This window comes from Aedes aegypti, chromosome 3, assembly GCF_002204515.2.
Source record: "Aedes aegypti strain LVP_AGWG chromosome 3, AaegL5.0 Primary Assembly, whole genome shotgun sequence".
NCBI lineage: Eukaryota > Metazoa > Arthropoda > Insecta > Diptera > Culicidae > Aedes > Aedes aegypti.
The window spans coordinates 60981454-60994092 of record NC_035109.1 but is presented as its reverse complement, the minus strand read 5'-3'; the positions used below and the strand labels follow the sequence as shown (position 1 = coordinate 60994092).

The window sequence follows — 12639 nt, the reverse complement described above, 5'->3', positions numbered from 1 at the left end:
CCTGAGGCCTTCAAAACAAGAAAAAACGGAAACTATTGAGTTTTTTCATGTAAAAAACACAATTTTTGTGAAATTTTATATTTTTCCCGAAAATTCAAAATCTTTAGCCTTCATTTCGTCCAAAAAGATTGAAAATCGGTCAAACGGTTCAAAAGTTATATTTTTTTTTAAAATAAAAATTTTGCAAAGTCACCCTAATCAAAAAATCCAAAAATACGTGTACCGTAAAACGGGGTAACTTTGATAATGCGGGTAACTTTGATAGTGCGTAACCCACCACATACTAAACGAAATATCATAATTTCTGTTAATCAGTTAAGCAAAACGAATGCAAAACTAAGGAACATTAGTATGACACTTCATGTAAGAGCGGATTTCATTTGAATCAAGAACATTCTAGGCTTTCTATACGAATTTTAAAAAATTACACAATTTTAGCATTTTCGAAACGCTTACAAACAATCTGTTCTACGATCACTATTTGATGTAGTTTTGAATAGTTGGCCACTTTTCTTTGACAGCCTAGTTATCATAGAACTTGAAACCGGTCTCAAATCTCTTAGCGAAAAGCATTTTCACAAACTGGGACCATTTTTGTAAACTAAGTCAGAAATTTCCATATAACGTTAAACGCCTAGAGGTATGCAATGCCCTACAAATGTTCGTTATTCATTCAATTTTGTTCGAATCATACTCCATTATCAAAGTTACCCCAAAACAGAAAACCAACTTTCGATTATATGAAAAAATATATATCCATTCATAATAAATCTTTTGCCAATCTATCGACTGTAATCGATAGCTAGGATGCCAGTACTTGTTTTAAAAATATAAATTGTAAATCTTTAAAACAGCATGCATAAATATTCAAGTTTTCTTCGAAAAAACTATCAAAGTTACCCCGTTTTACGGTATCCTTATTTCGGATAAGGAACAAAATAGCAAATTTGCACGGAATTCGGAGACCCACTAGATCGGTTTTTCATGGAATGGCTGTATAACTACAAAGAACTGCCGATGAATAAAAGAAGGTAAAATTCCCAATGAAAACATAAGCTAAATTATTGCCGATATGAATGAAACCAGTTTAATTCGAAAGAAAATTCTATGATTAAAAGAAGGAAAAAATTTATGATGAAATCATTAAAGACACTTGAAACCTTAGAACACCGTTGATAACTCAGAGACGAATCAACCATCAGCTTAAAGTCTTGCACGATGTGTGGAGTCCACAACTTCGTCCCGCCACATCATGCAAATCAACAATCAAAGCGTTGTAGCAATTTAATTTTTTTCCGTAATTCGGCCAAACGGCATTCGACCAAACGACCCATTCGGCCAAATGGCGTTCGGTCATACGGCAACGGCCAAATGGCCGGACACCCTCCGAACATGTCTTTTTTTACCACTGCTGTGCAAATACCGCTACTACTATTTGCCCCCCCTTTGGAGCTGTTCACAAACCACGTAATGATTGATGTGGAAGGGAAGCGCCAGTCAAACACCACAGAGCAAAGGAGGGTTGCCTAAAAATAAAATGACCACATGGTTTAAGGGCTGCCCCTCTGTCATTTCACCAAATTTCCATGCTCATCCCACCGTTGAACTAATGCTGTAAGTTGGATTGTCTTCCAAACTATCTTCGACCCGCCTTGAGTGTGAGAGGCAAACACTGGCTTAATGCCACAGCGTCATTGAAAGTTCATCACCAGCGAATTTATTTTTATGTAAACACACCCACCAAAACCGATGAAACATAAGACATTTGTTGGTAGCCACTCGTTTCTGCTTCCACTGCCGCGAATCATTACAATAATAATTAATTACCATCGACTTCCATTTATCACGGCTTGCGTCTTCTTAGGGCATGAGTATCTAACAGGGCAGCAGCGCACAGTGGTACCGGCCATAAGCCAAATATCGAAAAATAAGTTCTCGTGTGGAGACTGTCGAAGTGGTGTAGTTGGCTGCACGTTTGCCTGGTATACGGATGGCCATGGGTTTGATTCCCAGCCCCTCAAAAGCACTTTTCGTCAAGCCGCTCGAAGGGCGGCTTGGTACTTTGTCTTCCAGAGCATCTGCTCTCAATGATTCTTAAAACCGACAACCAGATGAATGGCAATGAAAATTGATATCCTCTCTCCGTTTGCGTCTTATGGACTGACAACAAGAATAGCAAACAACATCTAGGGGTATTGGGGGTAAAAAAAATGTGTATTAGAATGCTTTTTTCACCTTACATTATAGAAAATGGATGATATCAATTATGACAACCTAGAGCGTGTTTCTTATAGTTAACCGTATTGTAGAATAAATGGAACCACTGTGCAGCACCTCGACGTGACGTGTGGAAGTAGTACAGCGCGACAGCGTGAGCCTGCGGTCAGTAGCCGGTCAGTGTCGAACGCGAATTCGCCCGATAAACACCTTCCTCGCTGTCTGTGGTGCCACCGAGAGTGTTACTTCCGTTCGTTACTCTACTGGCTTCCCTTTCCGTGGGGTGGCGACGGTGAATATCCCATTTGCGCTCAAACAACAAAACAGTGCGCAAGCCTTTTTACGCGAAATGCGTTGGTTCGTGGTCGAAAGTGTGTACGATTCGGTTCGACCCGTGACACATGTGTTGAAACTGTTCGGAATGTGGTCCAGTGGTTGGAGTCCTGGGCCAAGTCGGTGGAAATGCTGGCATTCGTGCCTGTATGTGGCATTTTTCATGGCGCTGAATGGCTACACGACATATGTGACACTTTGTGTGCAACATTATGATTATATATACCAATCGCTGATAATTGGCAAGATGGAAATCATTTATGTTATGATTATGTATTTAATCATAAAATATTCGATACTGAGCTGCTGCTTCTTGCGGGATAAAATAGCAAACATGCTTGAACAGTTGCATCAAGTGGACGTTGACTTGTTAGGTTTGAAATCCAGAGTCAATCATGAGAGGAACCACTGGAAATTGGTGTTGGCGATTATAGTAATGGAATTCAGTTCAGTTGCCTTGACAGTTGGTTCATATTTTTATTATGAAGAAACGATACCTGGTTTTAATTACACAGTGCAGACATATCTGAGTTACTTGTTGCCATTGAATTTTTATATCTTGAATTGGGTAATGGCAACAACCATGGTTGTACTGGTAGCAACGAGATTTCGAACGTTGAACGACACATTCAGGTGAGTTGGTCATAAATATTTACTTGCATGTTCTTTCAATAATTTATAGTTCTCACAATTCGTTTATATATTTTCGTTGAATATTGAATATTCGTCTTCTTGGCATTATGTCCTCACTGGGACAGAGCCTGCTTCTCAGCTTAGTGTTCATTAAGCACTTCCACAGTTGCTTACTGGGAGCTTTCTTTGTCAAAGTTACCATTTTCGCATTCGTATATAGTGTGGCAGGCACGATGATATTTTATACCCTGGGAAATCGAAGAAAGTACCATTACAACGAGATCCTGGACCGACCGGAAATCGAACCCTGACACCTTCAGCATGGCTTTGCTTTGTAGTCGCGGACTCTAACCACTCGGCTAAGGAAGGCCCCAGAATTGGATTGAATATAGAATCACCCCACAAAGAAGCTCAATATTACCTCAAAACAGGTCAATTTACATTGCTTGGGTAAAATAAAATATGTCAAAAATATGGATAAAAATTATATTTTGACCGCATTTCTAAAACGTAAGCCTGACTTTTTGATGTTAAATACTAGTTTGAAGTCTTACGAAACACACAAAACAAAGAGACCTTGAAAAGTTTAGCATAAATAACCTAAATACAACATTATGAATATGGCTGTATTTAGGTGATGCTAAACTTTTCAAAGTCTTAGTTTTGCAATACTTTTCCAAGCAAGTCCATACTTAAGACGCGTAGTGTCTAATTATAACTACGCACCAGTTACCCTATTGCGGAAATGCAAAGTTCCGTCCTAACCAATCCAACTAATGTTGTTAAAATGAAATATGATATTGTATTGCGCCTGTGCTCTTCCTACCATTATAATCGATTGACAAAGCCATTAATTGCCATCAAATACGTGCTTCTCTTACTAGTGGGGTTTTCAATGATCATCCTTATCTCTCATGCACACTAGTCAGAATGTTTGAATAAATCCACCACCAAGACGGAAAATTTACTGAAGTTGATGCTATGTTTGTCATACTTGGTCGGACATAGTGCCAATTTCTAATGGCACAGGTGGTGCTGGTCAAACAGTCTGAGCAGTGTGATTGGCGGGAAAACGTTTCCAACCGCCTATCAGTCAGTGCAGAACGTGATCTCATCCGATAAGCATCAGTCTCGCAGTGGCAAATCCTTTTAAAGAAATGCGTTGGTTTATGATCGTTAATGTGTACGATTCGATACGTCCCGTGACGCATTTGCTGAAATGGTTTGGACTTTGGTCAAATGGTTGGAGAACAGAAGCTAAGTGCCAGTGGAAGGCATGGTATACGTGGCTATACGTTACATTATTTATGGTATTAAATGTTTACACGGCATTTGCGACAATTCATATTCAGCAGTTTAATAATGTGCATAATTCACTAATAATCGGTCGATCAGTGTACTGTTTTTCGACCACTATGTTTGCAACGGCCATGTATTCCATACTATGTACTTGTTATACAAAGAAAAAGATTGAAACTTTACTGAAGAACCTACACGAAGTAGATAGTGCTCTATTTAATATGAAAACACAGCTGGATCACCAAAGGCATCACTTTCAATTAGTGTTGGGTTTGGTAGGAATATTTACCGTTACCATCGCTCTGACCGTCTTCTCATATGAGATCTATGCAACTACAGTTCCATGGTTCCGGTACACCGTAACGTCAATTTTAACTTTCATTGTGACCTTGGGTTACTTTACAATTAACATGGTCGTAGCGACGACTATTACTTCGATGCTACTAGTGCGTTTACGAGCCTTGAACGCAACCTTTCGGTAAGTACTTGCCTGTTTGCAAACCTGAATCAATTGACAAATTATTTCATACAGTTGTGTCTAGATTGTTCTCCCTGCAGATCAAGTGCTCCGCGAAATTTTGTTAAGTGATTCATTCTACCAATGCTCTCAACTAAAAAAAATCAATCTTAAAACATATAACTGTCTATCTATGCACTATGGACTTTATGGGGGTGACCCATTTCGCATAAAGACGTTTCGCATAAGGACGTTTCGCACACGGACGTTTGGCATAAAGTAGTTTCATATAAGAACAGGTAGCATTTTAAAGAAGGCATTTAATTCTCCTTATGCCAAATGTCCATTATGCGAAACGTCCACCCATAAAATTATGCGAAACGTCCTTATGTGAAACGTCTTTATGCGAAACGTCCCTCCCCCTTCTCAGCTTAGTGTTCTTATGAGCACTTCCACATTTACTAGCTGAGAGCTTTCTTTGCCAAAATTGCCATTTTCGCATTCGTATATCGTGTGGCAGGTACGATGATACTCTATGCCCAGGGAAGACAAGGAAATTTCCATTACGAAAAGATCCTGAACCGACCGGGAATCGAACCCAGATACCTTCAGCATGGCTTTGCTTTGTAGCCACGGACTCTAACCTCTCGTTTTCTCATGTCTGTTTTCTATAATGTTGCCAATTCCAAACAACTTAATGCAGGAAAACAAGTACGACGGTGAGCCTCATTGGTCATACTCAAATTTTCAAACAGCTGTGATTTTAGTGCTAAAAATCGTCTCTAAAATAAAATATCAAGGAATTCCATTTTTCACCTGTCAAAACAATTATTGCTAGTTTTGAAAACAACTTTACTTATTTCATTTGGGTCTCCTGAATCCAAGTATGCTTGCCAAATTCTTAAGAATGCAAAATTTATGGAAATAATAAACAATTAATTTTCAACAATACCGCAGAAAACGCCTAAATGTAGGCAATTTCCGAAGGAATCAAAAAATTCAATTATAACAAAAAAAATGAACAAATTGGTACGAATTTTGATGATAAAATACGTTTTGGGGATATATTTCAAGTATCCTTACAAATTTCCAGGTTGACACCATGTCCAAATCCTTGTTTAAAACTATAAGTTTATTGATGACTGCCAATACCACACAGAACACGATTATGGAATTTTCTATTATTTTCATAGAAATAAACATTCCTTATCACTAAAGCTTCACAACATGCAATTCGACAAAAGTTAAGACAAACTACGTAGTACACTTGTAGTGTCGAACCATTCAAACTTGTTTTCAATAAAAAAATAAAGGTAAAAAGAAAAAGGAGTTTTGAAAAAAAAAGTTTAGTCATAAATAATTTATGAATCAGAGTTTATGTCGACAGTCACAGTGACGAACCTTTCAAAGTTTGTTGAAAAATCATATTTACGTCTCACCGTTGTAACGATTAAAGGTACAGTCAAACATATTTTATAGATTAGAAATAGTAGCATGAAACGAGCTCACCAATTGATCCGTCATCCTTGAGCAGCAACAATCCACTTTTAGCTTCACTCGTTTGCTCGGCTATATAAAAGCACTCAGAGAAAAAAGGCGCGTGACCTGAGAGGGACGACTGCTCAGGCTTTCTTGACGCACTGCCCAGGAGCAAGCGTCAAGGTCGAAGGATCAAACACAACTCTACGCCAGCTAGCTAAACAGTTTGCAAAAAAAGTCCATTTTTGGATTAATCATAGGTCATAGGTAACCACAGCAAAATTAGTGGCATCGTATAGACTATAGAGGAGCGGAAAACCCGTTTTTCACCATTAGCGCACCGCTTGTTTTGAATTCTGAAATCACCATCAGAGTGCTGAGAAAAAAACTTATTAAGATAGGCTACAAAAACTAGGTGAGCAATGGTATTTACCCTATGAAATGAACGATTTTCTGAGCCAAGTTCAAGTTTTGTACAACAAAGAAACAAGCTTTCAATCGTTTTTTTTTCGAGTCGAGTGCAGAATGAGATAATTAATTTAAGTTTACAAATCTGGCGGTCATGTTGGATTTTAGCGCCATCTTGATTTAAGTAGTAGAATGAGCTTTTCACCTTGCTCAACATGTTGAATTTCGAGGTATTTCAGTTCGAATTCAAGGTATGCGAGGTCATCCACAACCTCGAAGGAATCCCCATCTGTCGTCACATTACTTCCTAGTCGTTCTTCGTCGTCTAGTTAACTTCTTCGTCGATGAGCCCTCTCGTGGTGTAGAGGTAACGCGCTCTTTTAAATGAGCTGGGAGTCGTGAGTTCGATTCTCACCGAGAAGACGTGTATTTTTTTTTTCTCAAATTCCACTGCAATTTGTCAATTCAATTCAAATGCAAAGTATATGTAAATTTTAGTGTAACGGTACTGTTTTGATCCATATTACGAACATTTGAGGCCTCAATGAAGTATAACTCAAAACAAAGCATATAAAATGAATCGTTTTTCATGAATTATTCTGGAAGCTTCCTTACTTTTGCCTCATATTCCGGACACTTTGATTTGAATTCCTTAATGAAAATCATAAATTGAACAATTAATTAACTCATTAATTATGCGTGGTACAGTTGGATATACCGTGATTTCGGGTGAAATTGATAATTTTTCACGGTTTTTCAAGTCTGTTTTCTATAATGTTAACAATCCCAAACAACTAAATGCAGGAAAACAAGTACGAAGGTGAGCCTCATCGACTTATGTACCGAAATTTTCTAACAAATGTCATTTTAGTATTAACAAATACCTCTAAAATAAAAAATCAGAGGATCTCATTTCGGGGTGAAATTGATCACTTGTCAATGCCATTATTGTTAGATTCCAAAACAACTTCTTCTTCTTTCTGGCGTTACGTCCCCTCTGGGACAGAGCCTGCTTCTCAGCTTAGTGTTCTTATGAGCACTTCCACAGTTATTAACTGAGAGCTTACTGTGCCAATGACCATTTTTGCATGCGTATATCGTGTGGCAGGTACGAAGATACTCTATGCCCTGGGAAGTCGAGAAAATTTCCAACCCGAAAAGATCCTCGACCGGTGGGATTCGAACCCACGACCCTCAGCTTGGTCTTGCTGAATAGCTGCGCGTTTACCGCTACGGCTATCTGGGCCCCTTATTCCAAAACAACTCTATATGATAAATTTGAGCACCCTGAATCCGAATATGCTTGTAAAATTCTTAACAATGCAATATTTATAAATAACGAATAGTTAAATTTCAAGAATTACGCTGAAAACGCCTAAATGTATGCAATTTCCTAAGGAATTCAATGATATCTAACAGAAATTCAATTATTTCAACCATATGAGCCAATTGGTACGAGTTTTGGTGATGAAATCTGGTTTGGGGATATATCTCAAGCATCCTTACAAACTTTCAGTTTTATACCATGTTTAAATCCTTGCTTATAAATAGAAGTTCAAAGGTGTTTGTCAATACTGCACCGTGCATGATTTTGAAATTTTACGTTATTTTCATAGTAATAAACATTCTTTAACGCAAAAAACTTCACAACAAACAATTCGACAATAGTTACGACAAGCAACGTTCATTTATTGCAGCTTATATCAATATTTGTGCTCCATTACGAGTAAATAAAATCGTGTGATACGATGATCAATTTCACTCTTCTGATCAATTACACCCGATTTTACGGTATTATAGGTGAAATTATGACAACAATTCAAGTGCTCAGCTGGGGTTAGCACCCAGGAATATAGGGTGTCCCAGAAAGTATGGGAACGACCTTGATAATGAAAATCATAGTACTTTTCCAAACAATCAAATATTTTTATATTTTTCTATAGGCTATTTCAACCAGCACCTGTGATAAATTTGTTTGATTTGATAATCGTTTACATTGAAAATTTTGATTTTGGAAAATCAATTCCTATCTGGTTAGCACTGACCCTACATTTTGTTTTTGTTAAAAAATAACTAGTAAAATGTATTTTTATCAAAATCTTTCGCCGTGGTGAGTTTAAGTACATTGTATCAAGGATGTTTCACATAATTTTTGTTTGAAATTTTATTTGGCTTTGGTAAAGAACAATTGAAAAAATGGTGAAATTTGAAAAATCTCGTTTTTTTTCTCCACATAAGACAACATCATGAAGTTATAACCCTTCAGGTATTTTAAATAGTAATAAAAATAATACATTTCAGAATTTTGAAAGGTTAATCCATATTTTCTTGGATAGGCATACCAACAATCAGTAGCTAGAAGAAGAGAAAGAAGAAACGAGGCGAAGGCAGTGAAAAGAAAAAGGAGTGTACAAAGAAAGTGACTAGCAGCCCGCGACGTGAGTGGTCGAAGGGGAACCAAATATGGCAAACAACCAAGCCCCGTACGCAGCGATTCTTCAGAGTTGAAAGACCTTGAAGGTAACGTGCTCAGAACGAGGCATACTCAATGGCCACAGTCGACAAACTAGTGGAGAAAGAAAAAAAGAAGATTGGATGGTCGGTTTGCCCGCTGAGATTCATCTCCCGACTCGAAAGGCCTCCGATAAAAGGTGCTTCAAGTGCATGGATTTGGATTGTGGAGACATTTAAAAGAAACCTACACATTAGTGCTTCCAGTGAACGATTTGCCCTTTGAAGGAAACACCACACTAGACAACGGAACAGCATGCAACGCCCAGTGACATTGTCGGAAAACATTCCTCACGAAAAGTTTTCCGGTCTGAAGTGGGAATCGAACCCAAACTCCTCCGATGCGGCTAAATGCTTGGTAACACTAACCGCACGGCCACGAAGCCCACATCTGCAATGGTCCATACAGATCCGTGTTGTGCAGAAAATGTAGGAAGAAAGGGCACTTCAGTAAAGATTGCATGGAGCGATCAAAACGTTTACTCTGCAAACCGAAGGAAGGAAACGCCCATGTGACGGGCGGCTTTAAGTATCCTGCGTATAAAAAGGCGATCGCACAACTATAGTAGTACATGTAGGGGGGAGTCCTCTATACCCGGACACTTTTTGATTTTTGGTAATATTACAAAATCTACATTAGTCTTAACGTTTATTTTTGTACAGTCTAATAAATTAACAATATTTTAAGTAAAAAATAACACTAAGCAAAAAAAAACTTTTACTATTAATTTTTATGGTGGGTTACATTATGTATGTAAAATTGTATGCACTGAAATGTGTCCTCTATAGCCGGACACTATGATCTGCACCTGAGAATCTGCACCATCAAAGTTTATACCAAATCTACAGAAAGGCCGAGTGGTGCTTCGTATGACAGTATATGCCTTGTGGGTTCAATCTTTGCATGATGTACATCGTTTGAAGCATATTAGCTAGATCATACGTCGTCAGTTCCATAGACTTCTTTTTGGTCAGTACCATACATTGAATTGCCATATCAGTCGTATGTTGCGCTAGCGGTTGCTTGTATTTAGGTGAGAATGTTTTCGGGAAACCACCGCGTTTGTAGTCTTTGTCAGTTTCTTTGCCAGCTCAAGGGTTTTAAATGCGGTCTTGAAGTGTGCTCTTAGGTACACTCCACTCTCTCTTACTCGAATTTCTATATTTCAATATCGAGCTAGAGAACCATATTAAAACTTGATGTTCATGGCTACACCGATGGTCCCTTGAATCGCATTTGCACTGGTTCAGTGTTCTGAAACTCGATATCTCCCTAACTCGACCCTAACTTTTAGCGAAGAAAAATGTCAATTGAAATCCTCAAATCATGAAGCATGTATGCTGGAACTATGAATAAAATTCATGGAAACATAAGCATTATTCATGGATTTAGTCATCTGTCATTTATGATTCCTATTCTTGATACGAAAAGTGGCAATTTCGTTCATGAAATCATGAAGCAGGATCTGCTATCATGACCACACGTCATGAAAACATAAGCACGTTTCATGTATTCAGATGCCTGTCATTTATGATTCCAATTTTGATGCTGAAAAGTGGCAAGTTGAGTCATGAAATCATGCAGCAGGATCCCTGAATCATGAACTCTTTTCATGAAAACCAACATTATACGTCGATTCTTATCAAGATCCCAATTTATATTTGCCATTGGTAAGCAAACAATATTGAGATTGAAATTGTTACTGCTTTTGTGCCGGAAGTTCCGCAATAAACCGTGAAAACATTCTACAAATGTGAACCTAACGATTGTCACATCTTTAGCAGGAATGCGAACATTTGGTGGTTAGGTTTGTACGCAAAATGTTGTTTTGAGCATCAATTAAATTGGCATATGGTCCCTGGGCTGGTGGATTGCATGAGTGATGGAACACTCCTTAATGACTCTGCGGATGTGGAAAGTGGAACTGGAACATCCAGCTGCCGAAGGCGTTTTGTGTGACTTTGCTCAAAGTCAAACATTGCCCGGATCTGCATAGTCAGGATGAAGTAAGTACATTATGGAACATCCAACAACTCCGGCAGATTAATTGTATTGTGAAACAATGTGGGAACTCACGAGAATTTCGTCAAGAATGTCATCGATATGATAACAAGGTTCCGAAGAATTTAAACTTTTTCAAACAAACTTTTTTTAATAATTTCACTAGAAAACATCACTGATTGCCATGAGACACGTTGCCTAAGGTGAAGAAAGTGACAGTTGAATTCGCGTAATGCACTGAGCATATGAGTTCTTTCATAATAGTCACGATTTCATGACTTTTAGTCATGATATCATGAAACATAAAATATTATGAATTCATGACTTTTTGTTCATGAATCCGGCAACAGTTTTTTTTCCGTGTACAATTGTATATACCCAATCAGCGTGAAACTTCTGACAGCTATTGTTTGTTTACGTTTGGTCATCAAAACGTCAAAGTTTGTATACACTGCAAATATGTGTTTTAGTATAATGCTGGAATACTAAAATCTTACTATCATTATTCGTTTTTGGAAAATTACACTGTCCGGGCATAGAGGACTTCCCCCTAACTCAAATCAACTTGAATCATTTCGACACCGCTTAGCAACTGTTGTGGCAGGGAACAACGAAAGCAAAGTGTGGCGTGGCTGGGTAACGGACAGCAGGTGAATAGCGGCGATACAAGTGATGGATAGGTCGCCTGTCTAAGATGTAGTTTCTAGCACCAAAGATGGATTTGTGATCGCGAAAGTCAATAGGGTAACGACTGTTTATTTCGTTCTTAAACGCTAACAGTTGGCGCCAGCGGCAAAAAGTACAGGCAACAACCTTTCGAACATTCAGTTTCTTCCACTGGCCGCCGTGCGACGACACTGTTGTTTGTATCCCTCTCACTGATCGCGCTACGCTGGATTCTCAAGTTTCTCAAACTTTCAACGCAAGCGCATGGAAGAATGGTAGTCGGAGAGCTGTCAAAACGTACACGGAGAAATATTTTTACCTAATTTTTGAGTTTACTTTACACAAAATTAAGTATATCGATTATAGTTTCAACCCAAAATCTCTCGGTTTTCTCTTTCTCCCACACGAATGTTGTCAAAAATAGAGAGAGCTGCATCTACCCAATGGGGGTACTTTGGCCCAATAAGCCAAATTTGGGTAAATGCAACTTTTCTTATGTTTGGGTCGAAAGAACTCAATTTTGCGTTTAATCAACCCAAAATTGAGTATATTTTTCTAATGGAATTAAAGCCAAACTACCTAGTGGAGACCTTGGAAATTTAGCCAAAATTGAGTTATTGGGCTCAACTACGGA

At 38.3% G+C, this 12639-nt stretch overlaps 1 protein-coding gene across 1 annotated transcript in view; it reads left to right on the top strand.

Annotated features, from left to right (window-relative positions):
• Positions 1–2405: 2405 nt before the first annotated feature.
• LOC5569834 (putative gustatory receptor 2a) overlaps positions 2406–12639 on the top strand; it is a 121081-nt gene continuing 110847 nt past the window's right edge. Inside the window, exon 1 of the mRNA XM_011495109.2 lies at positions 2406–3183. Within this exon, the coding sequence (XP_011493411.2) occupies positions 2567–3183 (617 nt within the window). The 5' untranslated portion in view covers positions 2406–2566. The remainder of the gene's footprint in view (positions 3184–12639) is intronic.